The 23,390-nt window shown below is 39.2% G+C and overlaps 1 protein-coding gene across 6 annotated transcripts in view; it reads right to left on the bottom strand.

Moving 5' to 3' along the window:
- GPD2 (glycerol-3-phosphate dehydrogenase 2) overlaps positions 1 to 23,390 on the bottom strand; it is a 100,111-nt gene that overhangs the window by 15,944 nt on the left and 60,777 nt on the right. For all 6 annotated transcript variants that reach the window (XM_034425362.3, XM_087881893.1, XM_034425370.3 and 3 more), the window contains 3 exons: positions 13,197 to 13,361; positions 12,139 to 12,283; positions 5,002 to 5,195 (listed from right to left, as the gene is read on the bottom strand). In XM_034425362.3, the coding sequence (XP_034281253.1) occupies positions 5,002 to 5,195; positions 12,139 to 12,283; positions 13,197 to 13,361 (504 nt within the window). The remainder of the gene's footprint in view (positions 1 to 5,001; positions 5,196 to 12,138; positions 12,284 to 13,196; positions 13,362 to 23,390) is intronic.

Genomic DNA, 23,390 nt, shown 5'->3' with positions numbered 1-23,390 from the left:
TCAGTTCCATGAATTTTAATGAGAAAAGGCAAAGTGAAAGAGATACACAAATTCAGCACAGTTCTACCTTTTGATTCAATTAAACAAATACTTAAACAGAAGACAAAAATATAAGAGTTTGGTAATAAAGCTGAGAAACAAGTTTTCTGAGGGGGGAAAAAAAGAAGTCCCAATGAGGTAACTTGAAGTCTGGTCCAAGGAAAGCAAAAACCATGATGTCCTAAATCTCAAAATCTGGCAACCTCAATATTGGGATTCTTAATAAGATTTCCCACAATTTTTTTTTACAACAGCCATTTTTATATGATTCAATCTTGACTCATCCCTGGCTAAGCAATTAATTATATATTTAGCTTTCCCCTACTATTTAGTAATTACACATACAGCTTACTTATGCCAAACTTCACATTCACATAGCTCTGTCATTGAAGATTTGGATATTACATTTACATATAGTTTTTGACACATTTTAATATTTGGGATCTTCTAGTTAATTCAGACCTTGAGAATTCGCCTTATTGTTTTGAGTTTATATCCTCATTATTTGAGACAAGTATTATCTATACAACATCACTAATTATTATCAGGAACTCTTAAGTCAGTATCTCAAAAGCTTCTTCACAATTTGTATTTAAATATTTCAAAGAACTAAATACATTGCATGGAGCAAGTTAATAGTTGCTAACTTAGGAAAACACCATTGTAAATTCTGACTCTGTGAACATGGACTACAACTCACTGTCAACATGTATAAACAAAGCATTTTAGCCTCCAGGGAAAAATAAAGATAAACAGTGAATTCTTACTATGTGGAAAATACGATCTGCCTGGCCAGGAACTTATAGGATGATTTTTATGAACTAGTCTGGAATTGTTCATTATTCTACTGGGCCAAAACCTCAGGAAAGAGTACTGTCATCACTCTCTGCAAGCTATTTGCGGGAAGAGGCAGAATTTGTCAGGCACACTTTGCAGTTCAGAAAGGTCAAAATTTTTGAAATTGCTGTTTTTACTCTTTAAATTCTCTTTCTTGGATTTTTTTTAAGGACTAAAGTTATCTGGCTTCCTATAGACCACCTCAAGGGGTCACTGAGATAACACAAGAGCAGTTTATTTTCACATGTCACTAAGTCAAAAAGAAAGAAAGGCTCATCCATCATTTTTTTCTATAGTTTACTTCTTCTAGTAACTATTACTATAAAAAATAGTAATGTGTTTTTCTTAGGATAGGGAAAGAAATATACTATCCAAATTGAAGAGGAAAGCATAAGAATATTAAACAAGGACCCACCCAAATTTTCTACCCAGAGTCAAGACCAAAAATACATTTTGTTTTGTTTTGTTTTCTTTTTGAATTTATTTTGTATTATACATAATTCTCTACTTGTGTTTTCATCATTTTTCCCTTCAGTCCTATGAAAAAAATTCCAAGTTGATAGCAAAAACAAAAAAAGTCTGAAAAATAGCAAGATGTTTTTAACAAGTTTTTTTTCCAGTTCTGTTTGAAGCTGTTTGAATGTTGGAGAAAATTATGAAGGCAGGTATTTTAAAAAAACGTGAGCTTGGATGCAGGAAATCCCTGCTTAGTTGTATTCACTGAGTGACTACGGACTTTTCATCTCCTCCTTTCATCTTACCCACAATTAGAGGCTGTCCCAGACCTACTGTGGTTGATTCCTTAAGCTCACTTTAAAGCAGTTACTGCAATTTCTGTTGCTGCCTGTCCATAGATGGCTTTTGAGCGGCAAGCTGGTAGCCACAATGTCCCCAAGGAGAGGGGAGGAGGGGCAAGACATAAACAAAATTTTATCGCAAATTGAATGAAACCTTGCTTGGTCAAGGATGTCTGCAATTTTGGGAGAGGCTATGGGAAGTGCCCTAAGATTGTGACCATCAATTTTGTATTCCTTGTTTATTTGTTTGTTTTTGTTTTTAAAAAAACAGGCTTATGTGATTCCTCCTCCACTTGTGATTTCTGGGTAGACAATGACAAACGATGATTTCCACAGCCAAGAAAAGGAAGAAGAAAAGTTGAATATGCATAAGAAAAACAAAAGAAAGGAAAGAAACATGCAGCTACAGTTGTCGTCGCTTTCTAAGATCCCATCATAGGAAATAAAAACCAAGTATCCAGGTTATTCTCCTTTCAAAAAACTGACCTATTTGATTAACATATTCATACAATCTTCAAAACATATGCAATTCTCCCATCCAGCTGAACATGAGGTCAATCAACAGTGAGCAAGTTCTTCTTTTGTCCCAACCCAGAATGTGATCAATCTCTGTGTTTCGTGCCCTTCAATTTTACGTGAAACAGTATATAAACTTGTCCGCAGAAGCCCAGCACCACAATACTAAAAAAGGGGCTATGCATTGATCCTATTATTATTGACATCTCGATAATATGACCATGACAACATTACACTCTATGGTGAAAACAAATTCATCTTCTTTTTCTGCTTCCTATTGAGTTACTAATCCATTGAATGAATTAACTCAGCGGCCCCCAACATTTTGGACACCAGGGATCAGTTCAGTGAAGAGAAGTTTTTCCATGGACTGGGGGGGTGGGGGGTTTCGTGTGCTGCCTGTGTCCTGCGGATGGGGCTTTGCCTATTAGTGTGGCCTGGTTTCTTGCATGCTGTAGCCCGGTGTCGGTCCACGGACCAGAGGTTGGGGACCCCTGAATTAATTCTGACCTCACATAAACATTCACATAATTGCTTAAAAGTAAAACAAATACATAAACACACAAGGTTATTTCTCTCTTATCTCTCTATCATCCGTGTCATGTCTATTCATAAATAAAATATGAAAGTCTAAATTACTGTTGTGATCTTCCTTCAGTGGACTAAAAACTCTTACGCAGGCTTTTGTGTGTCAGTGTGCATGCGGGGAGGATTGTTTTAAGGACAGTACTTTCGCAAGGGTGTTAACAGAAAAATCAATAATGCCTTGTAAAAATATCCCGAAAGAACGAGAAATCTGAGAAATCAATGTTGTGTGCCAGCGTGTTTAGCCCACCAAAATGAAGTGCTAATCAGTGAAATAAGATACCATATTACATTTATAAATTAATGAAACTAGAAAAAGCAGCATGTGTGACACTATAATTAAACAGCTGGAACATATCCAAGCCTGTGTAAGTTGATAACCCTGCCACTGTCTTTGGCAGCAAAAAGGCAGGTCTGCCGTGAGTTGATACGGCCAGCACAATTGCTAATTCTCTAACAGACAATCTATAAACACGACTAATTACACACGAGGAAAACAGTGCACAGCCCAGGTTGGTTACTTTCAAAAGCATTAAAACGCTCAAGAAGGCTACTTTTGCAGAACTGCCTTGTAAATAATTAAATAAACAAACAAACAAATGCTGCCTTAATCAATTCTCCAAGCTGTAGCTTAGTAGACTCGACCACCTTGCCTGACAAACCTCAGCTCTTTTATTAATTTTTGCAAGAAGGACCTAATGATAATGGGTTTTTTCCCCTCCTCCTCCTCCTGTAGACCATTTTCCTTTAATGGCTACAGCAATAACAGAACTATCAATTATCCATTTCAAGGAAGAACAAACAAGCAATCTAGAATGTTCAATCTTTTTAATTTTTTTTTTTTAAGGGATTAGGAACATGAGTATAAATCTACAAAGGGCAGGTCAGAGTCTGAATCTTTTTAGAGAATCACTTTAAAGAAGCTGGATAATTAAGGAACTTGGTAATGAAATCTGTTCAGCTCTCCCGGTTATCAAATCTCATTCTGGATGGACAATGACTAAAAATTTATTTAGGGCGCATCTCTACTTAAATAAACAAATGACAAAGTTCAATTTGTTTCCTACCAGTTATATCATTCAGGGAGTGAAGGAGGAGAAAGAATGTATTTTATTTTAAAAAATTACTTTAGAACACAGCAGAAAGGTATGTTCCTTAAACAAAGCCAATTTTTTAAAAATGAAAGAATGGCAGGTGAAAGGTAAGTGGTTTTTTTAAAGAATGTGATAGGACCACATTTCAAAAAGTTAATAGGGACTAACCTTAATTTACATCTTAATTCAATTAAAATTAGATTTTGCCATGTTGAAAATTAAAGGCTTTTTAGAGTCACATGCAACACTGGGTTCTTCAAGTTGTGTCATCTTGGTTTAGAATAAAAAGGACATGATAGAAAGCTGCAAATCCTGACTCTTAATAGATTGGCTATACAAGAAAACCGAGTTGGTTCATGCAGCAATTATTCAATGCAATGGCAGGGCTGTGCTGTGGAGTTTAGATCGGAAAAATCAGAATTCAGACTCATAAACAAAGCTATTTACCCTTCACAGAAATGCTGATAGCATAGATATTCCCTGAAGAAGATCCTAACTGTTAAGGGAAGGTATCTCCATTGATACTATGGAAGTATCGTAAATAAAGAGAAGAGCAGAACTGCAGCCAGTGTGTGTTTTTGTGTGTAATTGGCACCTCCAATTATCAGAATTCATTTAACAATGTGGAGTTCCAAAGAAAGTCTTATTTTCCAATTTACTGATCTTGTTGATTTGTTCAAGTACTATTGTAGGTTCATTGAAGTAATTGCAGAATTTGGCAGGAAAGTCAATTATAAAAATTGATGTATTTGGCCATTCCCATGACAGTACTGAAAAATTTTCTGGTAGACATTATAAAAAAAAAAAATTGGCATGTGGGGGGAGGGGAGAGGAGAACTGGCTTACCTTACAGGTAAAGGATCAAAATATATAATTTTTTCAAGGCCAAGGGAGGCACTCATGATGCAAAGGAATTTCTAAAAGTATGTTTTTAATGTGAGTCACATATAAAAGGAAGCACAATTAGCACGATGATTCTTCAGTTATATATTTTGCTCCTGTCTGTTGCCTCAAAAATTACAATTATGATAAAAACTTGGGAGGCAGGGATTATGGGCTCTTGTGGTCTCAGGTTGTACACTTCTGCCTTAAAGGGAAGAATAAAATTACATTTTAATGTTACTGAAAATTACCTTCAACATCACAGTTAAGATAGTTGCGCACTTCTGTCAAAATGAAGTTGATATCTTCTTCGGTAGGTATTGGGTGATGGGTAACTTCAGTTGCAGTATCAGTAGTGCCAGCGATAGTCATCTTTTGCCATGGTAGGAAGAAAATCACTCGTCCATCACTTGTGGATGGGTCAAGAAGTCCCATATTGTCAGGGCTAGAAGAAGCCAACAAAAATATTACTTTTTTTCCTTCTTCCCAGGCTGTTGGAAAATGCTGCTTTGTGAAAGCTTCAATAAAACAAAATACCAATGAGCACCACCTTATCAAAAAGTGCACCAGAGACAATAGGAAGAGTACAGGCAGATCTTGTAGTCATGGATTTGGATCTAATACAGGTAGTCTGCGACTTACAACCACAATTGAGCCCAAAGTTTATGTTGTTAAGTTATAATTTGTTATGTGAGTTTTGCCCCATTTTGCGACAATTCTCACCTCAGTTGGTAAGTGAATCACTGCAACTGATAAATAAGTAACCTGATTGTTAAGTGAATCTGGTTTCCCCATTGACTCTGCTTGACAGAAGATTGCAAAAAGTGATCACGTGACCTTGAGGACGCTGCAATGGTCATAAGTATGAACCAGCTGCAAAGGATGCTGCAAGTAGTTGTAACTGTGGAAAACGGTCATAAATTACTTTTTTCAGTGCCGTTGTAATTTTGAACAGTCACTAAAAGAACTGTTGTATAGTCAAGGACTACCTGTATTATGCTGACAGGTGTTTCATGCCCAAACTATAGCAGATCTGGGTGTGAGTGTGACAGTCAAGGCAGAAAGGGAGCAACAAGACGACCTGTGACACAAGCAGAAGAGCACCTATAGCTCAGGGGTGTAGCTCACAGACAAACAGATTGTTCAAGGTTCAGAGCTTGCTGACACATCATAGATACATACATGTGCATTCACACACTGTATCTCTTCAGGCTATACTTCAGGAGTTATAGTGTCACGGTACAGGACAAAAATATTCACAAAATTCTCAAGGACAAAATTTCAAGCAAGCATCTGTAGTCTTCTGCTTCAATAGTAGATGGGTGGCAATTTCTCTTTCTCCAAGTTATTAAAATCCTTCTTGATCACACAAGGCCTTAAGATAAAAATCAGGGATGATACAATGGTGATGGGTAATCTGCAGTTAGATTCATAATCGAACACTGTTGAAAACTTAATAATTCAAGTCCTAATTAAGGACCTAAGAATGATTAAGGTAGTGCCTAAGGATATAAGCAGTTCCAAGTAAGGTGTGCTTTTTTGGGGGGGGGGGTAAAATTAGGGTATTCAGGTCTGATAAATTCAAAATTTCCAAATAGCAAGGGAGTCTTTTAGGTATTGCTCCAAGGGTTCCAATCATGATTGATATAACAGTGGATTTCTTTTTTTCCATATAATTATTATTATTTACTGTTATTATTTTTTGCTCTGGGGACAAGGTTAAGGGAAACGAACACTTTCTCAAATAAAATACTCAGAGAATTAGATGAACGGAAATGTATAAATAATATATATTGAAGGTGCACATTAATTGGAAGGAACGCCATTTGGGGCCAGTTATATGTGAGAAATTAATTGGTTTGCCTTCTGTGAAAGAGGTATTTAGTAGTAGCATCAAATGGGGAATCAAATGATTAATTCATGATCTAAACTACTTCACTCTGGTTCTGATCTTGGCCAAATCACTTGTTTTCCATTTTCTTTAATACTTTGCAACAGAGGCCAGCCAAATGTTTTGAGAAAGGTACCAGCAGGTTAAGAGAGCATCCCGCTGTTTATTCCTATAATGTTTCTAACAGAAATAAGGAACATAAACACACACTCACTCACATACACACACAGACTTATGAGCTATAATTGCACCAATGAGAAAGAGGATTGCTACGTCTCATTTTCTTTCCTAAATATTAGCACAGTGGCTTTGTTCTCACGTCCTAGCAATTGCAATAAGCACTTAAGACTTATATACCACTTCATAGTTCTTTACAGCCCTTACAGAGTCAGCATATGGCCCCCAACAATCTGGGTCCTCATTTTACCGACCCCGTCAGGATGGAAGGCAAGTAGGACATGCTTGCCCTCCATCCTGGCAGCCTAATTCCATACACGGTGAAGTCTGCTGCAAATGGTTCCTACTGACAGTGTTCCTTTGACAAGGCATTACAATGGAGGCTTCTCTTACTGGATCCAAAGGTTCTCCATTTCCATGAGAAAGGCACAATTTGGGTGGCTAACGGCTAATATCTCTCTCCATGCCTCTTAAGGGGGTTTTAGTACAAAAAGAACCAGCTGCCCTAGAAACTCAGCAAAAATACTTCTTCCACCGGCAGAGCTTAGAATGATGCATATCCATGAAGCGGGATATCAAAAATTATATAGGGAGCTGCACTATCTGCGCTACCTGACACAGCGTGGAACCTGACACAGTGTGGCTTTGGGTATCTCTCTCTCTCTCTCGCTCGCTGAATGATTAATACTATTTATTTGAGTATACTGAGTTACATGGATTATAACCTTCAATAGCCGTTGTTTACTGTACAGAACTAGCTCTACTATGATATAGAGAATTATTAGCTCAACCATGATGGTACTAATACAATTTTTTAAATCGCAATACGATTTTAAAATGTGGAGTCCTTTGTGTTTTCTGAGTTTGGTTGTTTTCTTGCAGACATTTCATTACCCAACTAGCTAACATCATCAGTGCTAGAAGGGACTTGGGTTATATTAAAATCACTTGTATACATTATTTGTATATGTTCCTAAATATGATAGATAAATATATACACCAATAAACAAAATGATTAAATATTAGAAAAATAGAAATACAGAAATATTATATTATTCTTATTCATAGATCCAAATAGAAATACCATTGCTATTCTAGATAATTTTATTTTTTTTTCCCTGCACAGGTCTGGGTAACAGAAAAATATGCATGAGATGCTCCTCTGAGAGATAATGACAATTATATACACTTGAAGTCTAACTTCTACACTAAGTCTTTGAGATGATATTTATATATAGCTTAAGGATACATTTAGAGAAGAAGAGCTTAAAAAGTAGGTGTCAACATGGACTTGTGCAAGGTAAACTATGGCAGATAAGTAATTACTTTTCAAAATGAAATCACTATTGATTTAAAGAAGCCAGGAAACTAAGAAATTTAATATACAGGCTCAAACTATTTAAAGAAAAAACTTTTGACAAGTTTCAAAATGAGGTTTCTAAATTGCCTTAAAAGAATCTGAACTGTAGATTGAGTACATTTTTGAAAAGGCCGCTGGGAGATAATTTGCATTTGTTTTGACTGCCACCAATTTAGCTAGAGGAGCTAAAACCAGAGAGAAGGGTTAACTTTCATATATTACCGCCTTGCTCACTTTCACTGTATTTCAAATAACTACCAGGGTTTGGCTGCCAAATAGATTAATTCCAGACTGTAACATGGATGAAATTCTAGATGACAATAATAATATTCACCATTCACTGTATAATATTTACCATTTATTCACTGCTTCAGAGGAATCAAAGAGCTCGACGTACAACAAGGAAGGGGGGCCACCGCCCACCTCTGTATTTCTGAACTACAATTCCCGCCACCAGTACTACTGGCCATGCTGGCTGAGGCTACTGGGAGCAACAGTTCAGCATCTGGAGAACAGTTAGCTCTTTATCCTTTGTATCTCTGTTATCCATACTTCTTTTTAGCATTTCAAGTTAATGACTGATTAGGGAACTGAATGCATAGCTTAGGCTCTGATTGCAGCAATTGCCTCTTTGGATCAAGTGCCTGTTTTTTTCCATTTTCTGAGAGGCAGAATGACAGTCAATCTAAAAGCAACATCCACTGGATTGAAGTTTAAAATTATTAAGAGATTACATGCTAGCATCGCTGGGGTGAGACAAAGCCATACAGTCACTGCTTAAGTGAAAACATGCATTGGAAGAATAAAATTAATGAGTGCAGAGAGAACACTGGGACTATTAATGAAGAATATAAAATTTTAAAAACCCGATGGGAAATGCTTGCAGTGTATTAACATTAAATTAATTAAATCAAAGGTACATTTATACATAAAATGCCTTTAAAACTATTTATCATTTCCCCCAGATGATGTCAAAGTATTTTTTCCAAAAGACACGAGTAACTGTAATGACATGACGTGCACTTTCTTTAATAAGGCTCAGAGTGGCACCCGAGATAAGAACCTACTGCTAAATTAATAGATACATTTACATTTCGGCTTTCTTTCCTTCCTTCTTTCTTTCTTTCTTTTTTTTTTCTTTCTTTCTTTCTTTTCTATTTGTTTGTTTGTTTGTTTGTTTATTTATTTATTTTACAGGGGCATTCCTTGATTTATCAAATCCATCTCCAGGATGAAATTGGTAGTCATCACTCAATAGCTTTGAAAGAAAGCAATCCCAATAATTGAAGGATGCTAAGAATAGGTCAAAGATGGGGGCAGACTGTGAGCATAGGTAGCCCTCGACTTACAACAGTTTGCTTAGTGACTGAAGTTACACCAGCACTGAAAAAAGTGACATGACCCTTTTTCATACGTATGATCGTTGCAGCATCCCCACAGTCACATGATCAAAATTCAGACGCTTGGCAACTGGTTCATATTGTTATGTCAATTGCCATATCCCGGGATCATGTAATCACCTTTTGCCACCTTCTGACAAGCAAAGTCAATGGGGAAATAGCAATAGCACTTAGACTTATATATCGCTTCCCAGCCCTCTCTAAGCGGTTTACAGTCAGCAGATTGCCCTCAACAATCTGGATCCTTATTTTATCCACCTTGGAAGGTTGGAAGGCTGAGTCAACCAGGTTTATTTGACAAGCATGTTATTAATTTAACAACTGCAGTGATTCACTTAACAACTGTGGCAAGAAAAGCCATAAAATGGGACAAAACTCACTTAACGATTTTTTTCACTTAGCAACATAAATTTTGGGCTCAACTGTGGTCGTACATTGAGGACTACCTGTATATGATAAATAAGTAAGCCAACATGTCCCACTTACATACAGACACCCTCTTGATTTTTATATAAATCCAGGAGAAACTAAGACCAGCATTAACTATCCCCAATCTATTTCTTGATAAAACAGACCAACATATTTGTTTCTTATATGCTATATTTGTAGTCTTCGACTTACAACCATTTCTTCAACGACCCTCAAAGTTATAACAGCACTGAAAAAAGTGACTTATGGCCATTTTCCACCCTTACGATGGTTGCAGCATCCCCATGGACATGGGATCAAAATTTGGATGCTTGGCAACTGGTTCATATTTGACAATTGCAGTACCCCGGGGTCATGTGATCACTTTTTGCAACCTCCTGATAAGCAAAGTCAATGGGGAACCCAGATTCAATTAACAACCGTGTTACTAATTTAACAACTGCATTAATTCACTTAACGACTGTGGCAAGAATGCAGCAAAACTCACTTATCAATGACTCAGTAACAGGAATTTTGGGCTCAATTGTGGTCATAAGTTAAGAAACTATCTGTAGTCCTTTCACTCCTTTTACACAGAACGGTGACAATTTTTTTTTTTTTTTTTTGGTGGAGGATGCTACAGTTGGTGAAGGACCCATGTAAGTAAGAAAAACCATGTTTTACTAATCCTATGGTTCCCTGTTTTGAATTTTTATATGATTAAATCTATGAACTGGTTTATAGCAAGTTCCCTCACCAAGAAAGTGAATTCTATTAAAACTGAAGCTGGAAACCAAATCCTGTGCTATATGACAAAATAAAGTGGATGCTGCATTTGGGCAAAGCGGATTTATTCCAGTCACAATAAATCGGCAACTCTACAGAAAAGCTCCCAAAACATTAATACGTCCTAGGTTCAAAGGAATTTGGCATATTTATTTATCAGCCTAGAACCTATTTCAACTGTTTCCCAGTTATCCTGCAAAAAAAGGGGGGTTGTGATGTTAAGCCATGGCAAAGCATTTATGCAACGAGGGGCAGTGAAGAGTGGGACAATAGTTCTCCTACCCTGTTTTCCCGAAAATAAGACCCAACCAGAAAATAAGTCCTAGCATGATTTTTCAGGATGCTCGTAATATAAGCCCTACCCCCAAAAATAAGCCCCAGTTTAGATTGTCAACCAGATGGATGCATTTAGTACCGTATTTCCCCCAAAATAACCAGAAAATGAGCCCTAATGTGTCTTTTGGAGTAAAAATTAATATAAGACCCGGTCTTATTTTCGGGGAAACACAGTACTTCTGCCTGGCCAAAGCTTGGCACAGCCTCTTTCAGCAAGCAGAACATTTGGGGTTTTCATTTTCTCATTCAGTATTCCAACATATGGTGAGAAAACACTGCCCTGCCACAAGCAGAAGGGCATATCTGAATAAAACCCCTTATTAGTAGTAATATTTAGCATTCATATAGTACAACTGAATGTACTGTATGAATGCTAAGGGCTGCAATAATTTTTAGAATATTTGTGTAAAAATGGTTAACTGTCTGCTACACTGGCTGAACTAGCAATGACTTGCTGAAGATTATCTAGGACTTTCCTTATGGCCAATAATAACCCCTTTTGAATTACCTCACCAACAATAGAGAGAACGCAGTGTGTGAGAGAACACAACTTCTTAAAGCCTTAGTTGTTTGAGACAAGGTAAAGGTGGCATGGAGAAAATATTCCCCTGTCAAAAACTGTCCAGTTAGCATTCTTCCAAAGACGCTTGTTGCCAAAATCATAAAGATGGAAAACTCTAGCTTTTGAGGGGGTAGAAGGAACGGTATCCACTCTTCTTTCAAAACTCCAGCTGTCTCCTCCAGTTGCAGCGATATTTGAACATGGGGGTATTTTGAACGACCATTAAAAGACTGTTAACTCTCCTATATAACCCCCCTTCCTTAGTAAATGTGATGGATTATGCTTGACTCACTCAAAATTATTTTTCATACAGCAGGTAAGGTGGGGAGTGGGGGAGAGGAATGAAAGCTTGAATTCAACAAGGACCATTTAAGCCAGAAAACAATCTCTTTAAATTCCCCTGCCTCAACTCTATTTGATTCACATCCTAAGATGGTTACAAATGGTCTGTGCTTTCAATATTGTTACCTGTAATAGCCGGGCATCACAATATGAACGCCTGCACTTGGTTGACAGATGTTTGATACTTCCCGCTCATCCATTTTCCGCACAGAATCCGTGAAAGGTCCTGTAGCATTGATAACACATTTGGCTTTGACATCAAATTCCTGCCCTGTGAAAGAAAACAGCATCAATCACATACTCCATTTGTTTTTCTCTTCGCTGACTCTCTGGATTATTAATTTATCCATGAAGTTAATCTATTGTGAAGTGTGTGTATACAGACACATACACTCAGGGCTCCTACACTTGCATACAGAACCGAGCAGCTCAGTTTCCAACAAAATTAGAATAGAGACGGCTTGTAAGCCAAGAGTATGTTGACTTCCCAATCTTTATAAAGATTTTGAAGATCAGACTCGTAGAACGAGGGAAAAGAAGCAGAAAAGAATGGTAGCAATCTTCCAACTTCTTCGGCCCCCATCATTCGGCTTTATTTATCGACATTCTCTATTTAATGACATTCTCGAAAACCCTGAAATTTGTTAAATGGTACTATTGCTGAAATGCACCACCCGGCATTTCAGAACGTCAGCTTTGCTTGACAGAAGGGCTTGGATGTAAAGCACAGCTTAGCTTGCCAAAGCACTAGGATTTGAATGAAAGCCTGACAGAAGTTAAGGATGATTGGCGGTAATGACATGCCACTGCACTTTGGAAACATGCCTTTTTTGTCAGCTAAGCGATATTTACAAACTCCAGCCCCCTACTGCACTCTCCCTTCACCCACCTTCTTGCACTTAAGTTTGAGGAGGAGAGGATTTCCCCGTTTCTTTTAAGCTGGAGTTAAAATGCCTTTCTGTGTAGCAGCGCTTCCTCCCATTTACGCTCAAAGTACGTGCAGCTACTGAGGTGAAGGGCTGCAGGGAGACTCTGGGCAGACACCCAGCCCCAGAAAGGATAAAAAGGAAGGGGGTCTCTGAAAAACAGAAAGACACCCCCCCACACACACCAGTACCTGCCAGAGCAAGCTACCTGGAGACAAGGGGGCTTCATAAATGCCAGGGAGAGCCCAAAGGACATACCTGTTTGAACATCCCTGCACCTTGCTCCGCAAACCCGGCTCTTCCCGCTCTCTGGATCCATCTTCTTCAGCAAGTGCACCACTTCAGTGTAATTGGCTATGGCAGCCCCATACCTGGCAGCAGTGAGGGCGATGGCAAGGTTCATTCGTGCATCATTGTGCTGTCCTGCAGCGGGGGGTGGGGTGGGGGGCACAATCACAGAAGGACAGGAGTCACCTCCAGCCACTGATTTGTGGTATGGAAGGGTGTCAGAACCAATCTGTCACATCTGTCCCTGTCACACTGAATAGCCATGACGGCTGGTCAGATCTACCAAGAAATATCCAGAGAATCACTGACTCTCTGTAGTGTAGCATATTCTCCTAAAAAAAAAAAAACAATAGGCAGCAGAAACCGCACACACATTTGCGAAGGCCTGGGATTCTTGTCCAGTGGTAAACTTATGTGCTATAGCTGAAGTGCATGTATTTTGCATCCAGTCCAAAACAAGGCACCACTTTCTGGTACTGGAGAAGGCGGAGACTGTACTGGCAGTAATACAACATCTTTGAATGATGCATTTCTTGACAGCCCCACTGGTGTTAATTAAGCATCTCTATTAGCACATGTACAGCGTGACATTAAAAAAAAAAAGTTAACGATCTTTCAGAGATGCTATGGCTAAGCTTTACCTTCCTACATAACAGTCCTTTCATGTACCCTTGAAGTTCACAACTTGCAGCTTTTACAATAAGTATGTGTGTGGAGGAAAAATCTTGGACATGTTAAGGTATGCACAAGAAAAAAACAACAACCCCAAGGGTTAGGTAACAGATCACTTTAAACATATATATCATTAAAGATTTATTGCTGAATTTTCCTACTTGGAGGTAGAGGGAATCAACATGGAAGGGAGCACATGGGGGTTGGGAGGGAGGGAGAGAAGGAAGAGTGGAGATGATTAATTACTTTAAAATAGTGGCATCACCTGAGACTTTCTATTTATTATTGCCACTGAAGTTAAAACCCTGTCTGTTGGCTGGGAGCAATTATTCCCCGTAGCAAGGGCCAAGCTCTATGTGCCCGGCATAATTAATTACCAAGGGCTAGCCTTCTGAAGGCAGGGTTCAGCATGCCCAAATGTTGGGACCAGCCGCATCAAGATAATACCGGTAAGGAGGGGGTGGGAGAGAGAATGGTAATAGATACTGTTGTTGATTTATGTAGCCGGCATACCAAGTGTTCAGTATAAATGATTTATGTAAAGTTCGTCCCTTTCCAATTCTGCTTCACCAACACCCAGACGCTAAGCAAGTAATCCGTTTCAAAAAACCAAAAGGGCAAAATTGTAGAAAGAGGATCAATGTCTCCCAGAATTCATCACCTCTCCTACCCTGTCTTTAAAACTTCTTCTTACGCCAACCTGCTGGAAGGAGAAGAAATGAACCTAAACAAGGATGAGGGGAGGAAAAAAGGAACTTCAGTGCAAATCAGTGTGAGAAACTGAGAAGAGGAGCATGGGTGAAAACGTTCACTATATTTGAGTGCCTAATAAATGAATAAAATGGGACAAATTGCATACTTCGACGAAGATGACAAAGAACCTAAATGAATTGCAAACTACATAAATGTGGTTAGGCACATAGACACATAGTTCCTTCAGCTCCTGTCAGAGCTGAAGAAGCTTCTTGGATGAGAGGCGAAATGTCTTCAAAGAAAAAACAAGAAAGTCCAATTGCCTTCTGAAAAAGCACCTTTGGGACAGACACAAATACACAGGCGCATAAATGATATCCTGAAGAAGCCTGAAAATAGGCAAGCATTTTGTTCATGACTTTAAAAATATCTGACTAAAGTTCTCCGCTTGGGCTTTGATTTCCTAAAAGCAAAATGACACATTTACACGTACACCACATTGATGAACATGCAGAGGGAATTCTAAGATTGGTGGGAAACGTTTCACTAACAATAAATAACAGTATAGAAGTCCTACAGATACCTTCCTATTAAGGAACTGTTAGCAAAAACTTAGATGCAGGGTCGCAATGGGTCGGACACGACTTCGCAACTAACAACAAAAAAAGCAAAAACTCATTTCATTTAGGGGACGTGGTCTCTAAACCAAAAATGGGTCCACAGAATAAAAAGAGGACTAGAATCCTTCCATTCTGAATAAAAGAACAAGCAAACAATTACTATTTAAAAAAGATACATCAGGAAGACAGAAAAGGAAACTGATCCTAAAAAGGATTTATTTTCATTTTTAGTTTCCTCCGGTCCTATTCTTTTGCCTTTGCAACGTGTTAGCTGTTCAGATAACTGCGGCATTTGAATCAGAGCTTAAAATAAGGAGCTCTTGCTACTCTTCTTCTGTTACGAGAACTGTTTGTATAGTTGACATGGCAACTACAGAATGAAAAGCATAGTGGGTAGCCGTCCCTCACCAGATGCCGGGGACCATGTTTTTTTTTTTCAGAATTCAAAGGCTGCCTTGGCTGGGAATTTTAGGACTTGCAATCTAATTTGTGGACACTGTCAGGTGGAAGACTAACACAGGGCCGTTCACAAAGTCTGGTGAATGTGAACATCATACAGAAGAACTGGGGAAAATGGGGGATTGTATACATTTACAGTAACCATAATTTTTGGCAATGCTAAATAGATACTGTAAACATGGAACTAGAATCTCGAATTTATTTTGCAGGCCTAGATTTTATTTTTCCAGGAATCTGCTTGATCGGCCAGCAAATGAATGGAAGGATTTTAATACTGGTAGTTCTCGGCTTACAACAGTTCATTTAGTGTCCTTTTTAAATTTACAGTGGTACTGAAAAAAAGGGACTTATGACAGTTTTTCAAACTTAAGGCCATGGCAGCATCCCGTTGGACACCTGGTCAAAATTCAGACACTTGGCAATTGATTCATATTTATGACAGTTGCGGAGTCCTGCATTGTATTAAGATGTGTGAGTAAAATAGATAAATAAAATGACTCGTGAGTAAGCAGCTAGGTGCTTGCTGTCTCTCCTGAAGAGTTTCGGTGCTCAGAAGAAATGTCGCAAAGAAGAGGAGTTATTCTCCAGAGCACCTGAAGGCAGAACAAGAAGCAATGGGTAGAAACTAATCAAGGAGTGAACCAACCTAGAACTAAGGAGACATTTCCTGATGGTTAGAACAATTAATCGATGGAACAACTTGTCTCCAGAAGTTGTGGGTATTCCAGCACTGAAGCTTTTAAGAAACAATTGGACACCCATTTGTCTGAAATGGTATAGGACAGTGATGGCGAACCTTTTTTACCTCAGGTACCGAAAGCGAGCACTGACACCCATAATGCAATGCCCCCCGCAGACCGCTGTGCATGCATGCATGACCTCTGTGCTCCCCTGCCCCACCGCATGCGTGCATGACCCCCCGCGCTCCCCTGCCCATGTCCCCCCACAGGGGTGCATGTGCGCGCAACCCGTTTTGGTGCTAGCAGGCCTCCCTGAAGCCTCCTAGCACCAAAACCGGGGGGCAGAGGGGCCGCTGCACCCTTCCCCACCCCCTGTGTGTGCGCACATGACCCCCCCAACCTTTGTGCATGCGCACGCGCCTCCTGGCAGGGACCCAAAAATCAGCTAGCCGGTGGGAGGCGCACAAGCATGCGCAGTGGAGCTCACCTGAGCATCAGCTCGCGTGCCCGCAGAAATGGCTCCACGTGCCACCTATGGCACGTGTGCCATAGGTTTGCCATCATGGGTATAGGGTCTGCTGCTTGAATAGGGAGTTCAACTCCAAAGTCCCTTCCAACTCTGTCATTCTGTTATTCTGTCCCAGGGTCATGCGATCACCTTTTGCCACCTTCTGACAAGCTAAGACAATGGGGAAGCCAGACTCATTTAACAACTGTGTTACTAACTTATCAACTGCAGAGATTCTCTTAACAACTGTGGCAAGAAAGGTCTTTATCGCTACATATTTTGAGGAAACACGGAGTGGCAAACTCTGTTTGCACCAAAGGTGGACAGAATGGTGCCTTAACCACTGGACCAAGCTGGAGAGCCAGTTTGGTGTAGTGGTTAAGGCACCATGCTAGAAAACAGGAGACTGTGAGTTCAAATCTTGCCTTAGTTATGGAAAGCCCAGCTGGGTAACTTTCAGCCAATCATTCTCTCTCAGCCCAGCCCACCTCACAGGTTGTTGTTGCTGTGGGGAAAATAGGAGGAAGAAGATGTGTTGGATATGTTCTCCACCTGTGAGGTTAAGGCTCACAAATAAAAATTAGAACTAGTCAGAAAGATGGGATTGGGATGATATCAGGTGTGAAGTTGTACTTAGACTCTTAGAAGTGTAGCACCAGAGGCCTAACCAGATAATGAATTTCTCCTTGAGGGGGAAAGGATGCTGAGGGACAGATCAGAATTAGGATTTACTTGGTTGAGTCGGCTTTTAATTATGTTGTTACCCACTTCTTTTGTATCAGCCTTCAACATGTCACAGACATCTTATTGCAATGTCAGTTAAGTAAATGCAGAGTGTTAAAATGAAAACCAAATGTTGTCAGTGCCAGTTTATGGAAGCCACACTGAAATGTCACTCAGAAAAATGTCATGACAGCTTTTCTGTGTCCATTTTACAATACTGGGAACAAGTGCAGTGATGTCAGTGTATGTTACTAAAGAGGGGATAATTAACATGTCTTGTGGGTATATAAGTGCAGACATCTGTGTAAACAAATAAAAAAATTCACACAGGTCAAATTCTGAAGCAGGATGGAAGGCAGAAGTAAAATCATAAGTCGCAGTCACATAATTTTTCACTTAGTGACTATCTTGCTTCATGTTAAGAATCAAAGTAAGATTGCAAGTTCACTTGAGGTCTCATGATTTTTCCTCTTAGTGACTACATTTCTTAGCTACTGCCCAAATTCCAGATCCCAACTGTGGTGCTAAGTGAGGCCTACCTATAGAAAATTATAAAGCACCACAGAATGCACACTCATACTAACCCAAATTACAATAAAACAATTACCAATTACAAATGTGGTCCTGATTTACTCTACCTGTCCCAAGTTCACGTTAATCAAATGACCTTCACCATCTTGTGGAATACAAGCAATACTTCTACCATCTCAGGGTAACAAGATATTCTACAGCATGGGGGCTGTCACCCAGGAGACACATCTCGGGGGTGTCATCTTTTTATCCTTATAGGGGGAGGAGACCATGAGCAATTGGGTTGAATGCACAGATGGCGCAGGTTAGGTCTCATGAGACCAGGGTGGATAAAAATAAATGATTTTTTAAAAAAAATCAAAAAAATCAGATTTTTTTTATTTAAATCGGATTTTTTTGATTTTTATCGAATTTATTTTAATAAAAAACTTTTGGGGTAAAAATCTATCGTAAGAGTTTTCTATTTAAGATACATAAATAATTTAGTTTATTCAGCATGAAATGGAGCTTAGTTATGTAGCATGAGGCTGTATATTTTGCAACACTGGGACTATTGGTGAGTCAACAGTGGGTCAAAGGAGTAGCAGAGATCACAGTTGCTCTTTAAAAATTATGATTTAAATCGAGTTGATTTAAATCAAGCTTTTTTACTAGTGATTTAAATCATGACTTAAATTGTGATTTAAATCAACTCGATTTAAATCAAATCTACCCTGCATGAGACAATCCTGGAAATACTGTAAGCTTGATGTCAAGCCTTATAACGTTTTATAAAAATGTTAGAGAACCCATGACCTGTCAGGTCATCATTTCAGAGTTATTTCCTCACCTAGCCAGACAAAAAGAATGACCAAGGTAGGCAAAAAGCAGCAGGAGTGGGAGGGACTTACCATTGACTTTCCTTGTAGGAAGGTGGGAAGGATCGTTGGACTATGATGACCATGTGACTGCAGCTGACCACAGCAGCATGTGGTGCAATAGCATTAAAACCACATTTAAATTCTTCTATAAATTAGCCAATCTGAGCTACATTGATTCAAAAATTATTGCTCTATAATGCATTTGTTCCAACTGAAGGTTACAAACATTCATACTGACACAATTTGAATAACTTTAGCAAGGACTACATTATTTTTCTCACATACCTATGTTTGGTTCAGTTTTAAACTACTGGATGAAAGATGAGATATAGAGTATTAACAAATAAAGTGAGATAAACACACACAAATACAAACAGATTCTAATAGGCGGTTGTATTTTTTTCAGTTCAAATTGACCAGAAGACTTTTTTAAAAAAAAAAAAAAAGTAGAAACAGTCAACAGTTTTATAAACTATTGTCTGTTTCATAGGACATCAAGAAAATTCTATTTTACATAATCTTGTCTTCACTAACTTGGATTATGATCCCAGGTATTAAAAGAGACAAGAGACAGTATGTCAGAGGCATATATGGAAGATGCAAAATTACTTTTCATGAAGCAAAGTGACTTCATCACTCACCAGAAATATATGGTAATTTTTAAATAAATAATGAGATAGTTTTTATTCACTGTACAGAGAAAAAGCTAGCACACTACAAATACACAGCAGAATATAGTATTTTACTTATAAAATATGCACTTCCAAGGAAATCATAGACCACAAAGATGCCAAAACAATAAATAAATTTAGATCACAGAGACTTTTTGCAATACTGTAGAATTTTTTTTTGATCTGAGTCGAATACAGCTAATTACAGCAGACCTAAGAGCCAAAACCAAGAGCTGCTTCCTGCTTTTACTTTAATCTGTCACGAGCACCCTAATGCTGCATTGTCATTTCCCACAGCAAATATTATGTATGGCCACCAGCTTCTCATACTTAAACACTCCGGGGTACTACAGGGCAATGAGAACGAAAAGCAGATGTACAAAGATTGTTATTGACATTTGTCTGCCATTAATTTATGCTTGCTGTCTGATGGTGTTAGCAATATACCCTATTTACTCATCAGGAAATTCTGACTACGGTTTTGAACACACACACACACACACACACATCAAATGAACTTACTGTGCTCTTTCTAGCTCATCCAACTAGGATTACCAACTTCGACTGAAACAAGATTGGTAGATTTGCCTATTCCTGCCAAAAATGTGCTAGTGTGGCATGCTTGTAACTCTGTGTGCATATACTGCATGCATCTCAAAAAGGAACAGGGTAAAAGTGTTTTAATAATCATTCATATTAATTTAATAAATATTAATTATTCTACTCTAATAATACTAATTAATCTCTGTTTTTAAAAAGTAACTCATCTCCCATGTACTGTACATATATGAACTACCATTCTCCGTCTCACACATGAGCCACTCTTACGTACAAAAACACACAAGTGTATACGTACAGTCATCCTTCCTTCCAAAAGGAGCAGCAATTTGCCCCTCTTCCAAAATAAATAAATAAATAAATAAAAGCAGGATGGTTAAAAGAAGAGTTAGTTATACTTGGAAAGAAGAAAAGGTACAGGAATTATGTTCAGAGGCTTCAAATGAGGTTAAATTAACCAGAAGAGACTGTTTGGTATAATGGGTAAGGTATCAGATTAGAAACCAGGAAACAATGAGTTTTAGCCCCACCTGAGGCAGGAAGCTGGGTGTCCTTGGGCTGAACCACTTCTGAAATCTTGCTAAGAGGGTCTGCCACAACATTGACCTGAAGGCACGCACGCATACATGCATAAATATCACCAAGCAAGCAGCTCTTTCCATGAGAGCTGATGTTCCAGCTACTTTTAAAAGACATTCACTTAATGTCTCCAGTTACTTGCACTTCCACCACTGCTTATTTTCTGTACAGATAACCCTCATTTAGTGACTGCCTCTTTCAATGACTGTTCGCAATGATGACAGTAATGAAAAAGTAACTCCCCAACCAATCCTCACATTTAACAACCTTTACAGATCTGCACAGCAAAGGAAAGCTGAAGTAAGATCCTCAGCATAATCCTGGGTTCCCTTAGTGACTGCTTTGCTTACAAACCGAGTTGCCAGTCCCAATTATGGTCACTAAACAAAAACTACCTCAGTGACCTCTATTCTTCTCAGTAAGTATAAGGCAAATTTTCCCACATTGTGTGCAAGTGTGGGCAACACCACTCATCTTTTCATTGTTGTGACCCCGACTCCCGAGCCTGTCCTAACAGAGGAAGAGGACTCAGAAGGTGATGGGGAGGAACTGACAAGGCCTCCCTCTCCAGGACCCTCCTTTCTGGCAATGCCTCAGGTTCCATCCGAAGGCCAGGAGGAACAGCTGGGGATGTGCCAGGAGGAAGGTATATCGGAGCACCCATTGATAGGGAGCGATGATGATGAATCCTGGCTTGATCCCAGGCAGCGTCGGAGGGAGAGGCGTGTGCAGCAAAGGAAGAGGTGTGGGAGGGCCAGAGATTGAGCTGAGTCACTGAGCCACACCCCACAAGAGATAAAAGTGGGTGAGATTGCTCTTCAGGCTTTGTAATGGACAAAGTGACTGACAGTCACATTGTGATCCCTGAACTTCGGCTTGGATATATTTTGGACTGAACATTGACTAAACTCTTTGTCTTGCGGATAATTTGTTGCTCCTGGAATGGATTGAAGATAAGCCCTCTCCTGTTTTCTGGGAGTGCAAATGGACTTGGCAGGCATTTTGCAGTTAGCTGCCAAAACCCTCGTCTGCCAGGGATTCAGGTCTGTTTATATAATAAACTATTGACAGGCATGTTTGGTATTGCGTTTGCCTGTGTGAGGGAGAGGGACAGAACATTCATCCTGTAAACACAAAACTCAAACTTTAATGCAGGGGGTTGGACTAGAAGACCTCTGAGGTCCCTTCCAACTCTGTTATTCTGTATTATGGCCAATGAACAGAGACACTCAAATGATGCCTCCTGTGTATAAAGAAGAAGGAAAATGGCCCTGAACTAAACTGCCTGGGAGGTCCTAAATTAATGGGAAGAAGGTGCTTCTTATAAAAGTACACCAAAAAAAATCGTCCTGGGTTCAACAGGAACCTAATGTTTTATAGATTGGTAATTCTTTATAAAGTCTTTAGCCAAGATCCCGAACAATGAAGAAGCTCCTTTCTAACAGGCTCCTAATTGGATTTCCAAAGATTACAAGTACTTCTTGACTTATGACCAAAACAGGGCCTGAAAATTCCTCATTAAGTGATGCCATCTTTAATGGAGGCACTGTGCACCTGCTTTTACCACCTCTTTGCCCTTCATTAAGCGAATCACTCCCAGTTGTTAAGTGAGACATCACATTACCACAAACCTGAACCCTCCTGCTGGCTTCCCCACTGACTTTGCTTGTCGGAAGGCTGCTGGGAAGATCACAAATGGCAATCTCATGGTTGCAGAAGGCCACAACTGTCATAAGTACGAGCCAGTTGTCAAGCACCCAGATTGAGGTCATGTGACTGCAGGGACGCTGTTACAGTCATAAGTAACAGGACTGGTTGTAGGTCACTTTTTTCAGCCCCATCGTAACTTCATATGGTTGCTAGATAAATTATTGTTAAGCAAGGACTACCTATAAATCTATCCTAGAAAAAGTGTGAAATACAATTACGAAACAGATTCTGAATACAGCATTTTACACTGTCTTTTGGTACTCCAAATCCTTATTAAAACAACTTTACTTGATTTTATATTAGCTGGAATAGCCTTCAAAATATAAATCCTAATTTAAACCAACAAACACAGAAGTACCTGGAAAATGCACTAAGTAGCAGCCCCTTTCAGTGGACAGATGTTCTAAGGCAGCTTTTACAACCTTTTCAACTCCAGTTATCTTATTCCCTACAAATAGATTTCAATCAAAACACTTCTACAACTACTGAGTAGGATCCACTGAAGAGAAAGACAGGTGTGGGGGGCTCATAAACCCAATTTTGTACTGTTGCCTTTAAAATCCAATGAAATCCATTCTTTCATTAAGCATAGATAAAGGTAAAGGTTCTCCTCGCACATATGTGCTAGTTTTTCCCAACTCGAGGGGGCGGTGCTCATCTTTGTTTCAAAGCCAAAGAGCCAGCACTGTCCGAAGACGTCTCCATGGTCATGTGGCCGGCATGACTAAATGCCAAAGGTGCACGGAATGCTGTTACCTTCCCACCAAAGTGGCCCCTATTTTTCTACTTGCATTTTTACGTGCTTTTGAACTGCTAGGTTGGTAGAAGCTGGAACAAGTAACGGGAGCTCACTCCGTTACACGGCACTAGGGATTCGAACCACTGAACTGCCAACCTTTT

This window comes from Pantherophis guttatus, chromosome 1, assembly GCF_059756535.1.
Source record: "Pantherophis guttatus breed Tessera chromosome 1, ASM5975653v1, whole genome shotgun sequence".
Taxonomy (NCBI): Eukaryota; Metazoa; Chordata; class Lepidosauria; order Squamata; family Colubridae; genus Pantherophis; species Pantherophis guttatus.
The sequence above is the reverse complement of the archived record's forward strand: the minus strand, read 5'-3'. Positions and strand labels throughout refer to the sequence as shown.